The 26991-nt window shown below is 36.9% G+C and overlaps 1 protein-coding gene across 1 annotated transcript in view; it reads left to right on the top strand.

Moving 5' to 3' along the window:
* Nucleotides 1-26991, top strand: part of COL4A4 (collagen type IV alpha 4 chain) — a 74683-nt gene that overhangs the window by 9777 nt on the left and 37915 nt on the right. The window contains exons 4-17 of the mRNA XM_054835737.1: nt 776-853; nt 11519-11653; nt 12555-12599; nt 14289-14405; nt 17247-17315; nt 17534-17569; nt 18325-18387; nt 18819-18854; nt 19031-19072; nt 20045-20125; nt 21372-21425; nt 22633-22692; nt 23318-23362; nt 24324-24377. Coding sequence (XP_054691712.1) covers nt 776-853; nt 11519-11653; nt 12555-12599; nt 14289-14405; nt 17247-17315; nt 17534-17569; nt 18325-18387; nt 18819-18854; nt 19031-19072; nt 20045-20125; nt 21372-21425; nt 22633-22692; nt 23318-23362; nt 24324-24377 — 915 coding nt within the window. The remainder of the gene's footprint in view (nt 1-775; nt 854-11518; nt 11654-12554; nt 12600-14288; nt 14406-17246; nt 17316-17533; nt 17570-18324; nt 18388-18818; nt 18855-19030; nt 19073-20044; nt 20126-21371; nt 21426-22632; nt 22693-23317; nt 23363-24323; nt 24378-26991) is intronic.

Below are 26991 nucleotides of genomic sequence, written 5' to 3'. Positions count from 1 at the left end.
ATTACTGAATTTACATTTTGTTGTGTGTTTCTCCTCGAGTATGTTTTTTTTTCCTCATTGCAATTTGATGAAACAAAGTAGTCACTTCTTTGCTATTCAGAGGACAATGATGGAAAGTTTTAATACAAGAAGTAAATTAATGGTAGGCAATGCATAATTACACCATGCACATACTTCTTTTTTCATTTAACATACAAGAATTAAATACAAGGCTTTATTGCTGAGTGGGCTTGTTGCTCTTCAGCTTACTTTGCCTTTTATGATTTAATAGTAGTTAAACAATCTCCTAACCTAATGTGATGGATTACAAATATCACATTATTACAAATTAAATTCTGACTCTGCTAAAATATTTCTAGATGCAGCCTATTTCCTTAGTTGTATTTAGCTGTAATATTTAGCATTACTTAACATAACTTGCAGGTAATGTCTTTCACTGTCTACAACAACAGTAATAAGTTTTGCTTCTTGCCTCTACTTTGCCAGCATGTTTATGCTGATGAGAGGTCCAAATACGTTAGAAGGATTTTAAATGTAGTATTGATGTGTGTATTCTATTAAGCAAGCATTGGAAAAGGTTCATATGTGTCAAGCTGAAGTTTGCTGGTATGCCAAGTTTCTTCATCAGCAGGAAATTGTCCTGTGCGTATGCAAAGGTAGCCAAATCTTTTGCCTCAAAAATCATCTAATTGGACAATATGTCCAGTTAACAATATTTGATGATGTGATTGTTGTCTGTTCCATATTAATAAATGCATAAACTTTTAATTTTTAGGGAGGATATGCATATATTCACCCATGTGGGGAACAGGATTGTTCAGTTTGCCGGTGCTTTCCAGAAAAAGGATCAAGAGTAAGTGATGATTAGAACTAATGACCATTACTGTGGTACATATTGTTCAGTTTGTGCATTTTTCTGTTCTTCAAAATCAATATGGTTGACAAATCAATAAATCAATATTCAGACATAAACAAGACTGAACACAGCAAACTAGCATAATTCTCTCACTGGTGTGAAATACAGCTATTGTCAAAGGAAGTTAAGATTGTTTGTAAACAGGTTTGCTGGCAAATTAGGTTTGTAATAATTGTGGTGCCTTTCTTTGTATTAAGGATTCTTTGAGATCTATCTAACAGTTAGACAAAGGTCACTCAATATATATTAAATTTAGAAATTTACTAGTTTTATGAGAACTTAGGTGTTTCTTATTTGGGTTAGGTGATTCTGGAAAAGCTTTCAGACTTTTTATTTTACTAGCTTAAAGTACTAAATATAAAAAAAAAATCTGAATTGTCTTTGCCTTATAAATAATTGTAAAACATTGAATGAAGCCAAGGCATTTTCATATTATACACTAAAATTACTAACTGTGCGTGTTGCTATTTGTTAACTGAAATATGGTCCAGTGATGACTAGTTTGTTATCTTGGCTGTTTTTTCTCAAAATACATTTCTATATAGCGATAGCAAACAATTTAAACATTATATGAGGAAAGGACTGTATTTGGGTACATGCTCTGATTAGTGAACAACTGAAAAATTGTCAGTGATGGAAACTGTTTTCTTTCAAAGAGCTAATGTTAAAGTTTAGGGTTAGAAAGCTTGAACATGGTGGATCAGTTTTTAGAAGAGCTGCATGCCCCATTTGTTTGTGTGCAACCTGAGTTACCACAAAAGCAAGACACACCTTTTCCTTCCTGTGCTTCTGCAGTTAGCTGCATGCTTTGCTGTGTCATGATCACTGCCCTGGTGTCCTTGGATCCTATCCTAATCCTCCAGGATTATGTCTATATGAAAGTCCCCCATGCTGTAGGATTTTCATAATAGGGGCCTAGGATGCGTCGATCTCTAACACTGTGCTAACAAAAGGGCATCCCAGGAAAAGTATTTTGACTAGCAACATTGCAGTGTCTCTCAGTGCTACTGAATAGACTGTTTTGGATACCAAAAACCTGACCTGGAGTGTCATTTAAAAACAACTAACTTTGAAACTAGAGGAAATTTCCCTTATTCTGGTTCTGTCACAGTAGCCTGGAAGTTTTGAATTACATGCCCATAATCAGTCAATAATAAATAGTTATTGCAGTCATTATGGCTCTTTCCTAAGCTGTGCTCCCCACCACAGGTAAACTGAAATATGATTTGTGCATTTGTAGTTACGTTTCTAAATACTTCCAAGGATCTGGACCTAAGTGCCAAATAGAAGTGTAATAAACATTGCAAAATAAAGTCAATGTCATTATGCAAATGTAAGTCTAAGAATGGTACCATTTTCTGAAACAGCTCTGAAATACATATGCACGCTGATGGATAAAGTCTCTCCAGTGTAATATGAATTTATATTTTATGCAATCTTTTCTATCAATATGTAAGAACTACGTATCAGACCCTATATGAGATATGGCTTAACTAAACATCACTTCAGATAGATTGTTGCAAATATGTTCTGTAATAATTTATGGTGATGAATTATTTTCTGTAGGATTATTTAATCTTTTTTTCATCCTACAATCCTGTTGATTTCTAAACTTTTCTGTGTTCTGCCTTTACACTCTGACACACTAACTTTGCTTTCCTAGCTTTTGTGGAGACTACCCATTACAAAATAAAAGATTTGTTTATCTTATTGTTAGCTTTCTAGAATGCAAAACATCTGCTTTATCTACTTTTCTGTCTGAATCCTGCACGCAGGCTGGTTCCTCAGAGTTTTGTGTCTTCCTTAATCCTGTCTTTAAGGTGCGAGAAATAAATAATCATTGAAAGCCTCTGGCATTGTACAGTATGCAAGCCTAAATTTTCAGAAGTTTACAGTTTATTAAATAATCCTTCTCTGTAAAGAAGGTGAGATAAGGGCAGCAGTAGAAATTTGGTTGCCTAGCCCCATGGTTTTTTTCCCTTTTCACTATTTAGCACAGCCTAGCTGTCACAATCAAGGATGAGCTGTCCCCCTCAGCAAACACTTGCTGAAAACACAAAAAGATTCTAGAACAGTCATGTAGTTGCTGGCAAAAGGCAATAGAACAATAATTTCATCCAGACTACCTGGAAAGCCAACCTTGTAGCAGCCCTCAAAGTTAAAAAGTTTTTATTCAGCTCTGTTATACCACTGCAGTATCAAGAGCTTTTGCAGAGGCTGAATGAGAAAGACGACGTCTGAGTGAGCTACATCAGTATATGTATTGAGTTACATTGATATATGTAGACTGGTCCACCTATTTTTTATTTTTGTTTTTTGTTTATTTTTTCATCTCTTTTACCACAGGGAGTCAGTTGTAGGGTATTCCCCTCATGATCTTCAATTGAACATGGTAATCTAAGACTTACAGGGGAGCAAGGGCAAATTGTCTCATTATTGTACTGCTAAGGTATCATCTATGTTAGAAACACACAAGGTCAGACCTATTATGAATTGATTAAACATATTATTCAAACTCTTCCAAGAACTGCAACCAAATCCTTCTTTAGACTAGCTGGAACATGACCATTTGTATGTTATTCTGAATCTTTGCTGTTGGCTGAATACTTCCAAATAGAGTTCCAGCTTCAATGGAAAGTTTCTGTTAACTTTTATCTCCCCTAAAAAGCGTGCTGGGGCAGAAGCTGTTTTGCAAAGTGCATTATTTGTAACACACCTGCTGGAATGCATAGGAATCATTATCCATAGGAAATACACTCATGTTATCATAATGTAGACTTTGTGCTAGATAGATGTCATAGGTCCAACTTACAAGTGATAGTTTAACATTTGAATAAGAACCTAAGCAGTTTGTTTTGCACATTCCTAATGGTCACTTCGTACATACATCTCCACAGACTAATGAAAAGATTTTTGAGATGTCAGAATATCTATCTGCTGATAAAACAGCAGTTGTATAGTTTCAAAGTTAAGGTGTGCCCATCTGATAAGGGTTTCACTTTGTCAGCAGACTGTGAGGAAAATATTGTTGCTAGTTCCATTTGATGGATTTTTGTTGACATATAAAACACTATGACGGGTATTTGATGACATTGCCATTTTACAGATTTTAGAATGTTCCTTTTTAGACTTTCAGTGGAAGCATTGCCCACTGGTAATTTAGCTAGTAAAGTGAACAAACATTATTTCTATGTTTGGAGCAGACTTACAGTCAATCCATAACAAAGATTTCTACTAAAATTAAGGTAGAACAAAAGTTTTAGAGCTGATATAAATCAGCTTTGTTTATTTGTAATTACTAGTGACAAGTGAAGCGTGTTCACATTTTGTAAAACTAAAACCACTGTAAGCTGCATATGACATAACTGTAGCCCTTAACCTTAACATATCGCCACTAAAATAGTAAAAACTTAGGGTAATAAGAGAATAGACACCTAAAATTAAACTTCTAAATATATTTAGGCTTATGAGTTAAGTAGAATGGTTGTCAGGAGTGTGGTATACTCTGAAGTTTCCATGGGAAATTCAGACTTTAAATCTTGCCCTACTGTTTTTGGCATAATGACCTTTCGTTCCATCCGGTTTTTGAACACAGTTTAAGTATGATTAGTTAAAGCTGTGGTTACCAGGACAGCGTAAGAAAACTGTGCAGCTGACTGTGAATGCAAGTGGAATTAAAACTTTGCCTTCTAGCTGCCCATTTGAAAATCTTTTAAATGTCAACATAGAAAGCCTTCTTCACTGTAAGTGGACAAGATAATTGAGGTTTTAGCTAGAGAAAAGATGACCATGGGAGTATGAAAAGGAAAATGCCATGGCCGTACTTGAATGTATTGAAATTGGGCAAGTTGGAAAAAAAGTAGAAGCAAATAGCTGAACTTTTATTTAATATTAATATAAAGCCAGTATACTTATGCATTGTTTGCTATATTGGGTTTTAGAACAGCTTGTATACCTGTTGTTTTTTTCTTTCTCTCAGCTTCAGATAACTCTGTGCTATAAACAGATTTGCACTACTATTCATTAGCAAGAAATCCCTGTCTGAAAAACGTTCTGGTCACTATTGCTAGTGGTATATCCCATTCTCATGTCATTGCGGTTGTCCACATCACAATGACAGTTTGACTTCTGTTTAATTGGAATTACAGCCTTGTTTGAATTAGTTTTATATTATACTATTTATATCTTGATCTTGATGTCACAATTCAAAAGGATGCTACTATACATATTCATTTAAGAACTACAGAACAGATAAATGAGGGGGGGAAAGTCACTAGTGAAAGTTTATGTGCCAGTAAGCGTTCTACATGATTCTTGGTGCCAGCCCGGAACAACTGAGACTTTCTCCTGCCTCTTCTTTTCCAGTCAAGATGGATGGTCTTCCATGAGGCAGTAGCAATGTTAATGTTTTTAATTAGAGGCAAACAGCAACTTTGTTGTTTTAGATTTTTTCTCCCCTCTTTCTCTTTGTTCTCCCTGAAAGTCCATGATTTTAATTTTCTCCTGAGATGTCCAACAGACAGTGAAACCTTTCCTCCATTTCCCCCTCTTTCTCTAACTTGGGAAGTTGTTTCCTTGATAACTCCTGCAGTGTTGTGTCAGAGGCCTCCAAAAATGCTGGCTGCTCTAACAGAATTTAGATAGTTAAAAAAATGTTTGCAGTTAGCATTGACCGATTGTAAATCTGTCCTGTGCCGACCCCGGAGTTTGATCCCATTCAATTCCTTTGGCTTTGTTTATAGAGTTAAGTAGATTTAGAAAGCAAGCGTCTATTCATGACCCAACCTGATCTAGCCTCTATGAGATCATGTGAAATGCCTGGAGCAAAGTGAATAATAAATATAACTCAGCAAGACCGATGTTCGTTCTTTTGCAGATGAAGCAAGTGGCCTATTTTCATGCTAGTGTAGGAGAGAACCTAGCAAACAGAAATCTGAGAGGGAGGTCACATGTTTTCTGGCATACGAGGTGTAAGGAGTAAGCTAAGGATTCACAAGAGATACTAAGTCAGTTGCTTGTCACAGGTAAGCTAGAAAGCTGATGTATACTTCAGGGCAGTAGGGTAAGAATGGTGAAATTTAACTATAGTAGGTGTGTCTTCTAGTATCGCTTCTTTTGTAACATCTCCCTAATACATCTTGTGGGTTGTCACATCTCCCTAGTGGATCTTGTGGGTTAAATGACTCCAATTTACCACACAGTGTAAACATATTGAAGATCCACTAACTGGAAAACTGCAAATTCTGTCTGTTTTGGGGAATAAGAGACATTTACTAAATTACACTTTTTTGCATGTCAGTATGCAATGGCAGTCTGTCATTCACATGGAATATCCAGCACTTGTATTTGAATTTTCAGGCTGCACACTTGGAAAATGAATATGTAAAATCCATCTATTTGATCTTAAATACATATTTTTAGTTGAATCCACTATCAGAGTTGTACGCAGGCTAGCATCTGAGGAAACCCAGATCTCTCCCACTATTTGCCTCATACTTGTTGATCATTTTCCCCAGTATATTAGCTCTGGTACAGTTTTAAGATAGAAGATTCCTGAGACCACTTAGACATTTCTGTAGTGTTGCTATTGTATTTCACTTACATTCGCTGAGAACCACAGAAAAACAGACCTAGAGAAATGAGATCCCTAGGGTCTATATCTGAAGCAGACCACACATTTCTTTTATAACAGAGTAGAGCAGTAGGCAGTTCTCTGGTTCTACAAGTTAGGATTTGAACTGGTAGGCAATGGAGCCTTCTTACCAGAATGTGGAATAGGTCCAAGATCACTCCATTCTCCTCACTGTAAGGTCTCTTTGAGGCTGCTCTTCATATACAGTGTCCAGCTACAGCATCTGTAAATTAGCATTTTTTATATTAGACATGTTTCATTTTTTTTCAAAAGTTTGGTCTTGTTAAATTATCCCGTCTTTTGTTCTCGAGCATCGTTCTTTCCTTAATAGTTTTGGTTCCCCTGTCCCACCATACTAATAGTAGTTTTCTCAGTTGCTGCAGATTGGCAAGCTTTTCCACATCAGGCAAGACAAAACTCTACAAAATCATTCTTTTTCATAGATTTGAATCAACTAAAAATTGCCAGTCAGTGACTTGTTTCAGTAAAATTAATCAGAGCAAAAGTAAATTTTATTTTATAAGGTAATCTGATGTTAATTATTTGTGGTCTAAAATGCTCTATTTCCAGCTCTCTGCTTTCAACCTTTAACAGTATTTCTTAGAGTTCCAGAGCCAAATTATCTTGTGTTCAGTGTTTGTTTAACACAATAGTGACACCCACTGGCTTACTGGATACCTTTTCTTCTCATGGTTGCACAGGGTTAAAACACAAAGCACACTGTGAAAAATGTTTCCAGCACTTCACTGTGATTGCTTCACTGTGAGCACTACAGTCAAGTATCACTGTGAATACCAAGCTGCATCACTGAAAAATACAATAAAAGAGCACAGAATTTTCCAGTAGTTTACAGCATGATCCAGATGCTGAGAAGTGAAGCACTAAGAATTGCTATTGCATTTAATTGTCTCAAAATCTGACTGTAAAAAGAAGGTATCTAATAGTGAAAAGTTGTTATACGATCTACTGTTCCTGAACAAACTGAGAATAAAGTACATGCCATATACTAGTCTGACCCTCACCCACACTCACAGAAAAATTTGGTCTATTAAGGACAAGAGAGTGGATTTAATGCCAAGTTGTGTGCTTCCTCAGATTTATCTCATCTTGACAAAGTTAATATTTAGAAGGTTTATTTTGAAGCCTTGACTTACAGTGAAAATGGTTTTGGTCCTAGTCCTACACAGTTACAGTGGAGGAGTGGGAACTTCCCAGAACAGACACCCATACAAGCTCTGGAAGCCATGGCTTTGCTGTGTGATAGACTGGCTCTTCCAAAAAGGGAGAGGACACGGGTGGAGCTTAAAGTAGCAGCAGATGCTCCCACCTCACTAAGCAAATTACAAAAGAAAACATCTGTCTGCAAATGCTTTTGTGTGCACTCCTCTCTTGCCCCCAAACTGCTCTACTTTCCTCCCTTTCTCTGTCCTGCTGCTGCTAAAATGAGAAAGACTGGTTACAACCCAGAGTCTAGTGCAGAATGAAAAAGGGCACTATTTTATTTGCCTAGAATCTGATTCTGTGGAGTTGTTTGGCATTTTTGTTTATGTGAACAGAAGGTAAATGCATTTCACATATCACCGGTACATCCACATAACCTGTAACATAGGGTACTGTCCTAATTGAAGGCAAGTACTGGACTTATTTTTACTTTATTGATAATGAGAATCAAGACAGAATTCACTCTAATAGCATGAGCCAGGTTTTTTTTTTTTTATTTCCTATTAAGACTCCTCTAAAACATTGTGTTTTCAGACAATTAAGTGTTCAGAGCACTCTAAAAATCAGGTGCTCTTTGGTGTCAGCAATCAAAAAAAGTAATTCCAAATAACCTTGGCCATGGCCTTTTCCAAACAGTATTAAATGCTTTGCTGCATAATTCTGAAGTATTTGCAGTCTTAGTCTTAGGAAGCATACTTAATTAAAAAAAATATAGTCTTGTTTTGTCAAAAGTCAGTTTCTTACTGCAGGTCAAGCCCAGGATATGCTAAAATAACAGACCATAGTCTTGGCATGGGTAGTTCCTGACCTAGACAATTAACAAGGCATTGAAATCCTAACGGAATTTATTGGCATCAGATGGCAGAGCAGGCATAATATTCTGTTCATTTTAACTGAGCTAATTTGTCATTTCCACATGAGCATGACTACCTTCATCCTCTTTATTTGTACAGCTGTCCTGAGACTGTAATGCTGTGGTAGTCACATTGGATGGGCACAAATAATAGATGTGATAATAGATGTTATGACATGGTATCAGTTTGGTCTTAACAAAGCTCCCAGTCATTATCAGTCTTTGAGCTGAAAGAAAGAGAGACAATCCACCAGCTTCACATGGCATGCAAAAGTTGTATCAGCTGTCAAACCTATTGTGAATTCTGGATTCAGTGGCTCTGTTTTATGACTTCACTGCCTCCTACTGAAGACATAAACTGTAGAGTCAATTAAATTCACAGGGTAGCAACTAACGAAGACATTTTATCAGCCTAAAGGACTACATCTCCTGGAACTCTTTATTGGTTAATTATGATGGATAATTACCATAGAATTCATACAGTGTCTCAGCTTTTTTCTGAGTACTATCAAAATCATGTTTCTTCAACTGTCCAAACAATACAACATGTTTTGAAAATTTTCAACTCTTTAATACAGAGCATGTACACCATGAACTAAAAATATTAAAGTTGCTGTAGAAACTTGTCAACAAAATGCATTGTTAAGACAAAGGCATTAGAGCATTAGTGAGACATATCTTATGCCTTTTTTCCTGCTGAATAATGTTTCATTTTGCATGGTGACAGCTAGTTCAGCGTACTAAAAAAAAATGTACTGCTTCCAGTAGAGTGAACGGTTCAAACAGTTGTACTTTACTGTATTATTAGTCTCATTTAACTTTTCTTAGACTCAAAACTATGCTTTAATTAAAATAGTTGTCCAGTCTTTTTTTTTTTCAAGTGTTTAAAGGGTGTAATAGCTGCTTTAAGAGTACTTCAATGAATAAATTCAGTTTTACAACAGAGGATGTGCAAGGCACTGCCAATAGACAGTCTGCAATTGTTCTTGCCAGCAAATACTCAAACACCCAGTATCCTGACTGTCCATTCATTCTTAACAAGGATACAGAATCAGCAGATTTTAATACTAGTAGCCCTTAATTTGCATAATATTTTACACTACTCAAATTATGGTATCAAGAAAACTGTAACTGCTGCTGAAGACAATGTGCTGATTCTGCCCTGGAATTTTTGCCAGTGACTTCACTGGAAGCAGGATCAAGGTTTAAGTGAGACGAGCCAGTAAAGACAAATGGAACATGAGATCTATGAGGATACTTTTTTATGTAGCCCTTATATGTAAGTGTAGGACTTATTTTCCTAGCCTCTGGACTAAATTCCTGTTCATAGCTTCGGGGCCAGTGGTTATCCAGTCCTGCGTCCAGTACAGCATAAGCCTATAGTATGTTCCTGTTCCAGGCATGTAGTAAGTTACCTTCTCATTACTCTGTTTCTTTGCTGATTTGATTGGATGATGCACACCACACATTTCTTCACTTCATGTCCAACTGTCAAATCACACTGATTTTACTGACATATTTTAAAACAGACAGAGAATAAATAGAAAAAGAGGTTTAGGTCCCTGCTTGCAATTCACAAGATAAGATTTTGTTCAGACAGATTCAGTCTGTTGAAATGTTTACACCGAGAAAGCAAGCAATTCAGTTCTGTTGCTTCAACATAATTTGAAGCTAACACATCTGCTTACAATCACCTTCGATTTCTGTCGTTTTGTTTTCCTTCAATCCATTCATAGAAGCAAACGTATGATCTGTCATTTCTGTGAATGGAGGTTGTACTGAAATATCCTTTACTGCCCTCAAGTGGTCTTAGAGCCATATGCTTTTCTCGGGATTGCATGGGGCTCCATTTTGCTCTCATTTTTAATAATGTGGTATCATTGATTGATGAATTCTGATAAGAAAACAAAACACTCCTCAGTTGGGAAACAAAACAAATTATAGCTAAACAAAGATAATGATACAGAATGAAAAAGATGAGTAGGAGAAATAAAGACCTGTAAATAGGGTGAAAGTGTAGACAGCTCACATGTGAAATCTGATTAGAAAGGTTGCTTTATTCAGGACTTGTAATCTATGATTTAATAGTTGTTTAGCAGCACAGAGCAAAAACTGCAACAAATCCAAAACAACTCCACACTAATCCTATAGACTGAAAAATCCAGTTGGCACGGGAAGTATTTTCACTTCAGGAGAATATATATTACCTTGGAAAAGTTAGTAGAAATACATGGAGATGGTCTGTGTGGTACTGTAGGTACAGATACCAAATTTAGATAACTGATACTCTGCAACCTCCCGAACCATTTTAACACAATCTATTAAAATTGATACTTTCTGTAAATATGTTGGCTAATAACTATAATTTTTTTTCTGTAGGAAACTTCACAACTTTTAAATAAGGCATTAAGGTCTGAGAGTGATGATGGAAAATATGTGAGCTAGAAAAACTTAAGATAATTAACATATAGTGTGACTTCAAAGAAAGAGGGAACTCTCTCAATTTATTCTACTTGTCTATAAAGTCCCTTAGTCTAAAATGAGCCATCACTTCTCTGGTGCCAAAAATACAATGTTCAGTGGAGTCTTATGCTTGCAAAAGGCAATACTTACATTGGTAGAGCCAGAAAGACTTGCAATTTATCCCAGGCATCTCAGAGAGGTGGTGCTGGAGACCTAATGAAGATGAAAAGAAATTATCACCTTGAGCAAGTAGTTAAATTTGAAGGTCATGTTCCTATAACATCTAATGCATGGAACAGATTGGCAGGCTGTACAAGCAGCTGTTTTGAATCATGAGCGTGTATACAGCCTTGTTTTATCCATACAGTCATCTCTGAAATGCTGCCTGCTCCAAGGTTTACAGCAGTAGTCATTCACTTTGGATTCTTTTCAGGGTCAGCCTGGTGAGCTCGGACCTCAAGGTCCGATTGGGTCCTTGGGATCTACAGGACCAGCTGGTCTGCCAGGGGAAAAAGGACGGAGAGGTGAGAATGGGCAGCCTGGGCCAGCTGGAGAAAAAGGTGATAAGGTAAGAAACACCATAGACAGCTCTTTTAGGTGTACACAGTATGTAATATTAAATGTTGGCAAGTGAAGCAGAACCTGAATGATCATAAAGTATTTGCCACTCTTGCTCACACAAAATTCTCACTGAAATTAATTACAGCTTTCTTTGAAAAAATGTTTCAGGGGATTTTTGCTGTGGATTGCAAAATCAGAATTGTCAGAAGACATAAAATAAAATGACACAGACCCAGTCTCCAATTGTTATATACCATGACATTCTCCTTAACCTCAAAGAGGACTGTGGGAGGAATGTGGAGCTGGAGGCAGGAGTACGGTGCTTTTAAAAGTGCTGTACACTAAACAGAATTTTATTACCGCTTATGGAGTATAAATTGCAGTTCAGGCCCATATCTTTCATAGCTGTACAATCCCTGTGCTTAGCTCTTGGTACTTCATATTAGTTTGAATGGTCTAATTCCACTGATCTCAGTGGATGATGGAAATCACTAATGTCAGTATCTAGCACACCTGAATTGTAAGCCCTGCAAATAGAAATCATGCTGCTGGTATTATCAAAACAGGGGCAGGGTTGTGAAATTACGTATAGAATTATTCTATAAGTTATAGGCAACTTCCCCTTTTCTATCATTTTATAATCTTTGGAGAATGAGTATGAGAGCTAGACGTTTGTCCTGTACTGTGCCATCTGTTACATGGGTAACTATTGGCACTAGTCTCCTGCTAAGCCCATACAACTTTTTTCAGATATTTATTTCTGACAATTATGGCTTTTGATTCACATTTCAAACAAGACTGAAACAAGATTTGTTTCTCGCTATATAGTATCACACATTCTTGTTTTTCATTCTTTTTAAGAGTTAATGACCTCAGCAACTTTGTTTTTTCTTGTCACCTGTTTTTAGGGCCCAACTGGAGTCCCAGGATTTCCTGGTTTAGATGGTGTTCCTGTACGTATTGAATGAATATTGCTTTATAAAAATTACAATTTCTATAAAGTCATAGCAAGTCCTTTAATAGAATAATACACTCAAATTGTTTGGCTTTATACCTATTGATGTCGCCTATAGAATTACATGTATTGCACAAATGCAAAATAGCCAGGTTAACTTCAACTGTGTTTACTGTTGATAACAAACTCCAAAGTCCCAATGAAGTACATAATTTTCATGCAGGAGTGGGGCAGTGAAGGTAGAAACTAGCCCATGTCCATGCAGCATGTGTCAGTGCTAAGATTAAAACCAAGTTTATTTTCCTCAGGCTCTATAGCTGCCCCTAGTCTGCTTGCTGCATTCTTAACATCTCTAAAAGTATCTCAAATGATGTACTGTTTTCTGTTCAAACGTTCTGATTTTTGCTTGTAGTCCTTTTGCAGGAAAAAAAGGCAACCACTGAGTCCAGTATTTTTAACCTGAATAGGGACTGAAGAAGGAAAGTGGGTCCTAAATATATCTTTATAAGTATGTGATTATATATTTTTCTGAATGTCTTCTTCAGTGTGGAAATGAGTGTAGTAAAAGAAAGATAATGTCTCTTAGATACAGTATCTGAAAAATGCTGTTTATTAGAACTGAATTCCTGTGCCGTTGTTAGATACATATGAATCAAAGAAAGTTAAAATGTTGAATTTTGAAAGTGAAAACAGAACCAGAAACTGAGTGGGTGTCTTAGCATCTGCTTGTCAGCTGTCCACACTTGACAATGGGACTGTTGCCAGAATGACTGTATAATGTAGAGGTCGCAAGGCCAAAATTTAGCACAAAAAAGAAGTGCTCCCAAGAAATGTATATTCTTCTTGGAAAAATGTTAATTAAAAAACAATGTTCACAAATAGGGATGAAGAACCTTAAAAATAGGGAGATGGTAAAATTGACAAAAACATTTCAGGCAAATGGCCAGGATACTTTCCTGCTGATTTTTCAGACACTCCCTGGGATCCCCCCCCCCAAAAAAAAAAAAAGATTTTGGTCAAAATTACTGTTTGTTCCTTACAAAAATGTTTAATTCTGTGAAAATAATTTTTCCTCCAATAGAAAGATCATTCCAAGGGAAATCTCACTGTTTCTATTGCCTAATGTCTAATTTACAGTAGAACTAACCCCTTTCTGGACATTGGTTAGTTCTTGCTAGGTTAGAAAATCACTTCCTCAATTCTTGAATGTATGGTCATAATCTCTGTGATTACTGTATGCTTGCATCAAGCTGTGTCCTGCTTTTCCTTTTTTTTATCCTATCAGTTAAAAAATATGAGGCTGCTTGAGATGACTTTTGTGTATTTCTTCAGCTTTTCTTTACAGCCAGAAGAAAGATTATAGTTAGAGGGCTAGAGCTTTCTTTGAGAAGATAGCACATTACATTTTGACTCAAGTGAGAGCTCAGTTTGGCCCTCTGAACCAGTGCTGTCCCTGTTATATATGCTATGCATCAAGGAACAAGATATAAAATACTTATATCATTTGTTATATGTGAAAGTTTTATTGATCACAATAGAAAACATTTCTAATACAAAGAGTATGAAGCTGGAACCACTGTGAGATGTCCTCTGTTTCAGATCTGAGATACTTGTTTCTTAACTGCTCTGTTAATGTAAAAAGTAATTCCTTATTTATCATAGTGTGTCTCTAATAACTGTCTTTCAGGGTTTACCAGGAAGCGAAGGACCCAGGGGCAAGCGTGGTTTAGACGGCTGCAATGGCTCAAGAGGAGATCCAGGATTTCCAGGAGAAAATGGTTATATTGGACCAAGAGGTCCTTACGTACGTGAAAGGCATTCCTACTGTCTTTGAATACTGGATATGTACATTTCCCCTCCAAGCTAACAGCTTTTAAAATGAAAGGAGTTTCAGACTATGGCACTAGCGTTACACTGCACAATGAATTTCGAGGCATTCTTACTAAGGTTAATAGGAGCGAAGGGCATTTGGTGCCTTAACAGATTAAGTTTAAGCTTGAATGTGAATTAAGTTCCTGTATCCTTAAAGTATATATGTCTACCTTGAGGGTTAAATTCTGCTTTGTTTCCCCAGTACGTAACCACGCCAAAGCTAATACCGTTTCACGGAAGTAGAACTGAGGAGGAGTAGCTTGAAACCACCATATCATTTATCAATACTTGAAATTTCTTAAAAGCCTTAATAGTAGGGACATACCTGTGATGAATTAGCAATAAATGGAAGCTTCGACAAATCCAAGTCCTGTAACACTTGAAGGTTTTCAGTGGTTGATCACACAAGTGTATTAGTAGATCTCTTCCAAAAACATGCTCCTACAGTTTCATGTGTCACTTTTTACACATACCTATTCATGACTGCTCTGTGCACACCTAATCTTGCCTGGGTCTTTATCAGTATATGTAGAGATCATTTCAGTTAAAAATGTTTAAAATTAGCACTTTAATTTTGTTTACTTTTGCTGTTAAAATGGAAAGCATTTTAAAATTGTTTAAACAGTTTTGTTAGCAGTGCTCTTCTAATGAAGATAAAACACAGATTCATGTCAGTAAGGGATATAAATTACTGTAGCTCCAAAGAAATTTTGCTGAACAAATCTAGACCCCAGTCATTGACTTTTCATGGAAACAAGTTTTAGTTCTGAATGATTAATAGCTGATTAGTTGGTCTAAGAGCTTCCCTGAAATTTTCTAAACAAAACAATAAAGACAACTGCAATTTACATGACAAGTCAAATGTGTTTAGTAGGAGCTAAATAAGATGCTAATTCAGCCATAGGGAATCAAAAAATGTGCAGTGGGTGCCAGAATGAAAAGATGTTATCAAAAATATAGCAATTAGAAAAACCATTCAATTTCAGTCTTGGACCTGTAATAAATGCTATGAAATACACAACCTGATAAAAAACTTGATAATAACCTCATTTGTTACACTTCTCAAAGTAACCGATTAACCCTCCAAATGGTAAAATGACCACTGCTCAAACTCTAGTTTTACCTGTATTTTCTTATTATGGCTTTCAAAATAGAGTTTTGCCTTTTATAATTAGCCAAATGACATAAAGGAAAAATGAGACATGGGATAAATTACAGCATAAATCCTCCCACTTCCAGGAGTATGCTCTTTGGCAGGCCTAGAAAAGTATTTGCAACCTACAAAGCATGGGAGACACAACAGGCATGTAGCCTTGGATATGCACGCTAAAATTCCAGTGCAAATGAATTTAGCTACCCAGAAAAACAAGACATAGTAACCGTATTTGCTTGTGTACAAGAATGCTATTCCAGCCTCTCTATGCAGATCGCCTATTTTTAAATCAATTTGTTGCACCAAGAACCAACTTAACTATATATTACAGCTAACATTTTTCTGTTATTCTTACTTATAATGTTGTCCCATATAATTTTATTTAACACTATGTACATGTTCATCAGCTTTACTTCTGTTATCTTGTAGAATCTATACATTTATCTCACCATTGAATTAGAAAAGAAAGTAGTTTCTATTTATAAGCCCTTACCTAAGTCATGTAGAAAGTAACAAATTGAATCTAATAAAGATGTTTTATTACACAAGAGATCACATGTAAAATAACCAAAGACAAATATAACTCTTGATGTGTTTAATGTGTTCCCTAGCAGCTGTTGTTTGACCTGTAATCTGCATCCAGTCTACTGTAGCTATATCCAGCTGCAGACAGCTGTAACTCTTTATTGTACCATTCCAGGGATAAGTACTTTCCCTGATTCGTTCTGAGTTCAGGATTTGAGCAGCCAATGTATATCAGAAAACCAGTACAGTTTTAAAATGGTTAAATTCTATGAAAAACAGTATCCCGTTGTATTGAAATCAATAAAGCGGTTAACTTAGTTAAATTGTATCCAGTACATATGGATTTCAAATGAGAAAATTTCAGAAATAACATCTTAGTAGATCTGTCTTCAGATATGTACATATCATGCTCTTAACAGTCAATTGAGCATTAGAATTAAATTTTGTTCCTGCTAAGTCAGATTGAGGTTTTGAGGGTGCTAAGATTGGCAAAGTTTTATAAAGGACTCCACAGCAAGTACCATGGGAACTTAGTTTTTTAAAAAAACAGGGCCTTTAGGCATCAGATTTTTTTTTAATAGACTGTGAAACATATTTCCTAATAGATGGAAGTGTTGAAGATTATGCATGTAACAGTCCATGCTTTCAGCTTTTTACCTGTATGCAGAATCACACTAGATTCTTCTAAATCACAGCATGAACTTTCGGAGAAAGCAGAGTGCTAATATTTAAAGCCACTGACTCACAGAAAGAAGAGTTAGGCATATTGATACGCTTGATACTAAAGGTAAGATTTGTGAAGAGTGTAGAATATCGAAGTACCCCAGAGCTAAGGAACATCTAAGAGAGCAGGAGTCCAGAAGCTGCAAGGAGCTGTTATGCTAAACTGTACAGAAGACAATTTTACTTTTAAGGATCTTGTTGGATAAAAGAACTGCAAAATGTTCATGCAGTGATGGTGGTACTAGTGGATTACCTGGTGATGTATAGGCACCAGAAAAGCTGAGCCTGAGAAATTGTCATTTAATCTCTGTAAAAACGTAGGATATCAGTAAGTGGATCACGTTTTAAAAGATTTTTTTTTTTTCTGTAAAGGGAAATCCAGGGCAAAAAGGAGAAAAAGGAAATTCAGTGTATGTTTCACAGTTTGGAAAAGGACCTCCAGTAAGTATCTTACTGTGAAAAAATGTCTTATAGGAAAATATGTAGGGCAAATGTAATTGTTCTCACAACTCCTCATTCTTTAATAAAACTTGGTGCAAAATGATTAAAAGCAAGTATACAACTGGAACAGATAGTTTGTGATCTTAATAGCTATAAACTTAGAAAATACCCACAACAAACCTTGTAATAATTCATTTGCTAAATGATTGTCCTTACAGGGAGACAGAGGTGATCCTGGACCCCCTGGCATGCCCGTAAGTACAGTCAGTAGGTTCTATACATGCTTTTATGTCTTGAAGATCTTTCAAATTTTCCTTCTTAGTACAGTAAAGAAATATTGGGGTTTCTCCCTGCCTGCCTTAAGTAGCAAAATTCCAGGATAAAGTCTAGCAAACTTCAAATCCCTATAGTCTGCCCCCATGACCAGTTCATGCTGGCTGAAAAGGAGCACAAATAGACCATACCCATCTGCATTAGCTGTGCATTGAGGAGTTGTCGCCCTGGTACTCACAGTTTGCAGAATATTTTCTCTGTGAAATTCAAGATGCATAGAGATGTGACACCTTCTTCAACAGTATCTGGTGGATCTCCCAAGAACATGTAGCAGACTACCATATTTTGGCCATAAAAACATGTGAGAAGAGAGAGTTTAATTTTGTTGCTGACTCACACTCTTAATGCCTTTGAGTTCCTCTTCTTAAGCTCTTCATAAAAGTATTCCCTGATGAACTGTATCAAGTCCCCACACTGTAGCACAATTACTGACAAAGTATTCTTTCAATCCATTAATAACATACAACTGTGCATTGTCCAGTATCTGTACAGTATTATCCAGAAACTGGTGCTGAGCCACTCTAGTGACAGTGAGGTTTCAAGCATGGTATAAGCTTCAGGCCATGGGTGGAATGCAGTGACCAGTAGACTGAGTCCAAGTGATGCAAGCAGTTTTGAGGAGAAAAAGGTAAGCTCTTGGTATTTTCACAAACAGACCTTTTGTCATCTTTTCCAGGGACCTAGAGGGTCAAGAGGTACAACAGGCCCATCTGGATACCCAGGCCAACCAGGCTTGCCTGTAAGATCACCACAGTTAAACAGCCTTGCGTTTTCAGGATATGCAGAAATTTTGGTCTACCAATTTTTGAACTTGCCTTAATTTTTACCTTACCTTATGAGTTTGGAAGTTCAGGCAGTGGAGCATATGTTGTTCCTTCCCATGTCTGTGTGAACAGCTTTCATCCTGGCAGTCTGTGGTCATGGAGGAATGCTGCTAGTATTCTCTCCTTATTCCCTTTCCCCAAGGCCACCTTGTGGGAGATAGGAAAGTGGGAAGCCAGAGTTCAGCCCTCCTGAAAGCAGTCACCAGCTGAAGGAAATTGCACTTTGGGATAGGTGCATCCCAAGAGAAAATTCTGCCTCTAGGTGGTACTGGCAAGAGGAGGTAATTTTCAAAGCAAAGCTGTCTCTAAGTCAGACATATTAACTTGTCTTCATTCTCTTTTAAAGGGTATTCCAGGTTACCCTGGTTTGCCAGGTGAACAGGTAGGCAATGACTTTTCCTGAAGTTGTTAGTGAAATAATAGGTTAATTTATACAAATATTTGAAATGTCTCTTAGGGTTATTTGTTACCAAGTTTTTCAAAGGAGTTACTTGGTTAAATTCTGATGTCAACATTTTTGGATTATTTTCAAACTGTGTACGTTTTTTTGTCAATTAGGGAAATCCAGGTATTGGAGTGGATGGACAAAAGGGGGAACCGGTAAGAAAACAAATATTATTAAAGAAATCAAATATTATTAAATATATTTTTGCTGTAGATTTAGAAGTATAATAGAGTCTTGTTGGGTTCCCTGCAACCTGTTCATTTGTGGCTGTGTGCTCCCACTAATCATGTCAGAATAGAAGGAGAAGTAATATAAGCTATTGAATCAATTAATTCTGTGCAGAAGTGATTACTTCAGTGAGCTGCATACAGGAGTCAAGTGTATTCTGGAGGTTTTGAAAAGCAACAATCAATATGTTATTTAGCATTTACATAGCAATTACCTTCTGTACAGATGCTGCCAAAATAATCACAACAGTACCCTCCAGTAACAGTGGCTCTACAACCAGTCACTGAATCTCATCTCTTGCTATGTCCAGCAACAGATGCCAAGGAAAGGGTGTAATAAAAGGACAAGCATGTAATAATAGTTCCTCTCCCAGTCTCCACCTGTTGGCATACTCAGGGCTTACAGAAACAATGTGGAATATTTGATTTTTCTTCTGAGTTTATCCAGTCACTTCTTAGAATTCATGCATGTTTCTAACATGCACATCTTTCCATATCAAATGAATAATTTCATCTTTGCATTCACAAAGCCTTGTGCTGAAAGGCTTTGGTCTGGAACACAAGAGGTTGTGTGTACACACAAGATTTGACAATCCTGTAGCCATCTCCACAGCAGACTCAGAACAGAAGGCATGAGTACAGAGTTCTCATCTCAGCCATAACACTATTTTTAATGACTTAGAATAGGAGGGGATTAAGATCATCAACCTTGCTCATCTGGGAAGATGGTAGAGAGGTTCACAGATCTCAGTACAAGCCTTTATTTATCTACAGGTATTAGTATGTGTTCAATGAGTACAGAAATACGTAGTGCTGTAATACAACAGAAAAACATGCTGTGTCTCACTGAAATGCTGCATGGAACAGAATGTGACTCTGCTGTTCCTTTGGCTTCCACAGGGCGACATTGGACTTCCTGGGCCACCTGGGTCACCACTGTTAGTTGGACCTCCTGGAGCTCAGCTGTTCAAAGGAGAAAAGGTGTTAATTTGTGTTTGTATTTAACTGTGCTCAACTTGGCAAGGACAATCCTGTAATGTAATTTTTGCAAGGGTGGCAAGGACAAATCTTTCTTTCTGCAATAAACCATCATCTTCAGCAGAAATCCTGTTGTTCAGCACCCTTACTACAGGCTTTCAGGAGAGGACAGCCCATGTGTACTTTAGCTCACATCCTTGAGGGAAGACTGTCTTGATGCAGAAAGGAGATACTGCTCTTGCTTTGGTTTTCTTCACTTTTTGTCATTAGCAAAACATATTTGAGGCATCTCAGGTAAAGTTGGTTACTCTGGTATTGAATCTCTTTTGTGACTCTTCACTAACACTTTTATTTTTCACATCTTTGGCAATTACTCTGTTTGAGATTTCTCCAATGTAATGTTTTGAACTATCAACCCTAACCCTATAGGGTGCTCTTTTAATATGAAAATTAAGTGTTATTTTGTTCTCTGTTTTTAATGCAAATTCCTGTACTTCAGTATCACACCTACTGTAGCCACAGTTGTGTAGCTTAAAACACTAGAATGTTTGTTTAAAAAGAACAGGAGTTACAAAAATTGCATTATGGAACCCTGTGTTTGAGTCTCTTATGTCCTCAAGTTTGATTTGCTTGAATACACAAATGAAAAGGTGAATTTGGCATTGCCAGCCCCTGCAGCCTCAACTCAGGGAACTGACAGATTTCACATATTGCATCTTAGACTTTGATTATGCAAATGGTGACTATGTGCAGGTGTATGAGGAAGAGGGAAAGGACCAAAATAACTCCCCATGTTACTGTGAAGTGTGACACATGCTGCTGTGCAACACATGGCATGATCATGATGGTGTAGCCAGCCCTGCATCCCATTCAGATTGAGGCTATGCACGAAAGTGTAGATTTATGCATGTGAATACTTGCATCAAACTAAATAGAGAAGCAAACAAAAAAGAATTATTGTCATGCATGTTTGCAGGAACAAAGCCCCAGTTAGCAGGTCCCTACAAGTGAAGAGATATATCTGTCTCACTCCACAGTCATTATGCTGGTTTCACAGTGTTAACAGAGATGAAAATCAGTACATGTTTCTCTTGTTTTCTTCTGCCTAGTACACCTAGAGGAACAGGCCTGGTGCTTAAGAAAATACTATTTGACAATTGTAATTCAGAACAGTATTTTAAAAAAGTTAAACAGCACATAGGTATGTCCTGCATATTAATATACACAAAAACTTTCATTGTATATGTAGGGCCAAAAAGGACTACCTGGGGTAACAGGATACAGAGGGCCACGTGGACCCAAAGTAAGTAATGTGATGATTTATTTTTTTCCCTTGGTTCTGGCAAAGTCTTTCTATGGTTATTAAATTAATCTTTTAAAGCACAAGGTGATGGAAGAAATAACAGCATTTGTGCTGTGAAATTTAATCACCACCTAAATCAATGTGAAAGCAAAAATATTTCGAAAACCTTTCTGAGTCTGTTTTATACACACCTGTTGAATGTTGCCCAGTAGCGAAAGGTCAGTGTTGTTTCCAGTTGGGCCATTGATGCATGATGGACTGGGACTGTGAAGAAAATAGAAGCACAGATTATTTTTTTCTCAAGAAGAGAAATAGAGAAGATCTGTATGTGTTCTTAATAGGGCATGATGGATGTTTCCATAACTATGTCAGGGAAAGACTTTAACTTCACGTTATGGGTATCTTCAAGAGTAGAGAAGGCAGAGCCACCTGTTTGGAGAAAGAGTGGCTGTTTACTCTCTATTCTAGTTTTGCTTTTCTTTCTGTCAGCATAATTAATTTAAACATTGGTGTGCCAGTAAGGAGTTCCTGGATGCTGAGCAGAAGCAGCCACAAAAAGTATCTGGAGTGTTTATTGCTGATGGATTTGGAGGAGGAAAATCCAGAGGCAGGGAACTACCAGATCTCAGAAAAACAGAAGATAATTGAGGACAAAAGAATGAGTCTAGTTTATGTTAAAAACTTGCTTAGCTTTGTAGGCAGAAAAGAAGAAATGAGAAGCATTTCTACGTCTAGCACTTTTTCAGAAATTAATTTTTCATCAGAAAAGGACCACTGTTACTTAGCACTGGAAAAGGAGACAAACCCAATCTTTTTGTATCAGATTTACTTTGAAAAAGATTGGCTTTATATGCTTGCTCCAGTACTAGCTGTCCATGTAGGTAATAGTACACTTGTTAGTTATAAACAGGAACTGAGAAATTGACTGATGCAGCCCAAAAGATGCCCAGAGCTTTAATAAATAAATAAATAAATAATAAACTGCTGAAAGTACATTAAGTTTGGAGAAAAGACTATAGCAGGTTCCTTGAATAACTGAAGCTACGTAGGCACTGCTAGTAGTACTGTATGAAGTAAGCCCCAGTGACTGAGTCTAGCAAGTGAAACTAGAATATATACATAACTTCATAAACATGCATAAAAAAATTAAATTTATGGCAAACTTCACTGAGCATCTTGTTTAAACAAACTGTTTTGAATGCTCCAGGGTATACTTGGGAGAGGAGAAAAGGGTGAAAAAGGCATTCCTGGATTCCCTGGATTGCAGGTAAGGAAGCTGCAGAATAAATTACTTGACAAATTCACTATAATTAGGTTCCTAATATATTTGGAAGTTTAAGTTTGCATTTCCGAGGAAGATTTTAAGGATTTTTTTAAACTAATCTATCATACTTTCTGTATAGAATACTTCAGAGTCCTGCCCTGGGACTCATCCTGTCTCAGACTTAAACATAAGCTCATACAGACTTTCTGTCTTTGGAAAGAAAGTAAATCTGTAGAGTTAACCTCTAAATATTTAGAGCTGGACAAAGCTTCTCTGGAGTAGTACTAACACAGTAATTTAATGTATTCCATACCTGCTGATGGCAATTTTGTACAGCAGCTTGTGCTTGATTTGCACAACAGTGCTCACATGGAGCAAGGTGTCCACTACTGTGCTTTGTGCAATATGATAAAAAAATTAAGTGAAGACCTGACTGGTTTACTTTGGGCTATAGTTCAAATTTATGCTAATCTCTCATACAAAGTATTTGCAAAAACTTTGCAAAGTTTTTGTGAAATGTCCCAAGTAATAATTATCTAAGCAACATTAACTGCTCAGCAATTCTGAATAGGTGTAATTTTGAATAAGCTTTTGCTGTTTTAGCTTACATTCTACTTGCTTTTATCAGGGTAATCCTGGTTCTTATGGACCTGCAGGTTTTCCTGGAATGAAGGTAAGAAGACATAAAGTATAAGCAGCTCCTTGAATAGTGGGATGAGTGAGATTTGGTTTTCTTTGGATTTGTGCAGATTTGGAATTTCCGCATACTTGATAGCTCACATTGCATTCCTTCCTTTCTCTCCTGATACCTGTTGCCACAGAAGTTGTATGAACTCTTTGTCTTTTGAATTTCTGCCACTCTCTGAAATTTGGCTGAAACCGGCTAGTGGGATCTGAAGTTGCAAGCAGTAGGAAAAGCCAGTGGGACATGCATATAGCATGATAGAAAAGTTACACAGCATGGTAACTTTGGTTGCCACAGTGACATTGGTTTTGTAATTTTGTGTTATATGCATGTTTGTTTAGCTTTCTGGCTCTATCTCCTCACTCCAGCTCATTTTCAGATCTAGTTAAAGTAATGATCATGTTATTCATAAATCACATTAATGTACAGACATTTGCATCTACAGTTATGTTCCAGGTGACTGTTTTATCTGCAAAATTACTTTTACTCTGTTTTTTACCACTGACTACCCAAAGAGTTTGAATATTGGATGGATGAGTATATTAGTAGATCACAAAAGGAGAGGAGGAGCTGATACGCAGCTGTTTTTCATGCAATAGTAGTTTAAGAGGATCATTCAGCAGGCAGCAAACCAATTTCAGCTGTATTAAGCGGACAGTCTATTAGAGTCTGCTGCTATGTATTCCAGCTAGTTCTGTGCCCCAGCTACACTAAATCTGCTGACCACTATCTACATAACCTGGTGATACATGTTGTTGTTTATTTTAACAGAAGAGATTCTGTGAAACACACCATCTCTTCTACAAACCCAGTGAATTTTCTGAAACAAACTGCAGATGCTATTATAACATGACAGTATTGTGTGACTGCCTTACTGTGTTTTGTTCAATTACATATATTAATATATCTTAACAGATGAATCAAATTATATTTATGTGATCCTTTCCAGGGGGAAACAGGATTTTCTGGTTTTCCTGGAGAACCTGGCTATCCAGGCATACAGGTAAAAAAGCCACCAAACACACAGGCACCTGTGCACACACACACATTCCGCTACACAAATGCTAATGATTCCTTCCAAATGAACCTGTTTATCAGACCATTTCCTTTTCTACAGTCATAATTACTTTTAAGATTTATTGTTTTCATGATAGTCATAGTTACTGCACACAGTGGTAGAAAATAACGTGAGTAAACATGCCTGCTTGGTGTATAAGAGAGTGGAATTCCATTTTGAATACCACAGGAATTGGTTAATCCCAATTGCCAATAGTTACCTTTAACTATACCAGTATAGCTATCTAAGCCATGAATTGTAGTACTCTGAAAGTTATTCATGGTTGACCTGCATTTCCCAGCAACGCTACGATCCTATAAACTTTGGTCCATGTACTAGGATGATAATTGGCACCAAATAAGGTGGCAAAATTTGATTCAGGTGGGCCTGTTTGCATGATTTACCAAAGGCTTTTTGCATGTGTTTCAACCGGTTCATGTACGTAGCTTTTCCAAGATGGTTATCAGAATGGAAATTGGACTCCTTCACACCAGCTTTGATTAAACATTTCCTACTTTTGCTCACTTAGATGATTCTAGCCATTTTTGTTTATTTTAGAATACATACTGCTTTCCAGTAGGTGTTACATCTAGGGACCTAAGCAGTAAAAGTGGGGAACATTCATCTGAAAAGCATGGAAGAGATGCTTAATACCATTTCAGAAGACCCAGGTGCCAGTCTAGCGATATTTCAGAATATAAATTCATGGAATTCTCTTCTTCAGGCTGCAGAATCAATGATTGTATTGTAATTCTGATTAACAACAAAACCTTGAATGAAGGGAAACTATTATATTTTCTATGGAATCTACAATGCTGAAGCACATTCAGCATGAAAAACCAGTTCTGGATGCTACCCTGTAAGGAGCAAAGAAGCAGTGAGTCTAGCCTGGGATAGGGTACAAGTGGTCATCAGCGTATGAGCAGGAGGAGGAGCAAAATGCTGCAGCGAAGAAGGTGGGTGACAGGATCATCAGTAGGGACAGCAGGATTGAAAAAGCTCAAAGTTATTACCACAGTACAGAGGACAAAAACAATACTGCAGAAATTGTGGCACTAATGAACTTGGCTCTAAATATGCTGAAATACAAAAGTCAAGAAGTGATTCTTTCCTTCTGAAATAATCTTTTTGGAAAGCTGCATGTAAAACAGTAACTTTCCTTAAAGCACAGTTAGTTGCACCTGTGAAATCAGAGGAATGACACTCAAGAAATTTTATCAAGAATCACCTCTGTTATAAATTGGAACATACGTATTCTGTGATGACAAAAGGAAATGAACTGTGGCTTTTCCAAACTTGCCATAAGTAGTATACTGCTAAAGACAGTTGAAAGCAGACAAATAAAATGCAACAAACAGGTTTTCAAGAAGCAGGTTTACAAACGAGAAATGACAAGCACATGGAGTAAATAAAAAACTCCAATAGAGTACAATAAAAACATCTGGTTTAGCCACAGACTTACTTGTTTCAAAGATCGGACTGGTAGGAGAGTGCTAGATCAAATTCTTCAGCCAAGATTTCATTTATGTAGTCATACTCAGGAAAAAAAAATAGTCCATGGATGTTCATTTTTCTGCCATTTGCCCGTTAGCAGCTTCACAAAAATGTGGGATCATTCAGATACTAATTAGACAGAAACATTGCATGTCTTATTTAGTAACAGAAAGATCGTTACAGTCCATTACTCCCCAAAACTAGAATCAAACCTTAAGTGTTGTATTGTTAAAAAGTACTCACCCTGATGTGCATATTGTTTTAGTTGGGAACATCATTAATAAACTTGAAACAAGACGTTGTATAGACAGAACAGTGTATTCTTCAGTCTCTATTGATTAGACCAGAACCTGAGAAGCCATCAATTAGCACTACAAACAGTAAGCAAAGAATAATTAATTGTCAGTAGATTCTACTAGGGAAAAGTCTGAATGCCTGCAGTAATGATTCAGAAAGATAAAACTCCAATTGCTAATGTATGGAGCAAAAGAGAATGAATCAAGTATGGACACAACTTTAAAAAAAATCAGGTTAACCCATACAGATACACAAAATTCAGAATCATTGCACAGATGCTGTAGTTTTGATTGAAAAACAACTGGATAAATATAATTATACCTGAAAAGTGCAGATCTATCTAGTCTGCACCAACTGTTCATCTGGCCTCACCAGGTGTTGCTTATGATCTGCTAAAAATCACATAAACTGGAGGAACAAGAATATTAATAAAACCCCTCCTGAGAATAACCCATCCTTATGCAGATTTTCTGGAATAAATGTGTTCAAACAGAATCTAAGATACATTCAGATTTAAGAGAGAGGGAGAGACTCGGGAAAAAAACAGTTGCATTCAAAGTAGATTTTGTCTTTAAAAAATGTTAACTTTTGCTTAACCCAAAAAGTGGACTTCAAGGAATTGTTGGCATACCTGTTGATCCTTGAGTCTGGACATTGGCAACACTGTGTGGATCTGGAATATAAGCCAGCAATGTGCCCTTGCTGCAAAGGCACCTAATGGTATCCTGGGCTGCATTAGGAAAAGTATTGCCAGCAGGCTGAGGGAGGT

Source organism: Grus americana, chromosome 9 (genome assembly GCF_028858705.1).
Source record: "Grus americana isolate bGruAme1 chromosome 9, bGruAme1.mat, whole genome shotgun sequence".
In the NCBI taxonomy this organism is placed as follows: domain Eukaryota; kingdom Metazoa; phylum Chordata; class Aves; order Gruiformes; family Gruidae; genus Grus; species Grus americana.
Note: the sequence above shows the minus strand (reverse complement) of the source record. Positions and strands in the feature narration are given on the sequence as shown.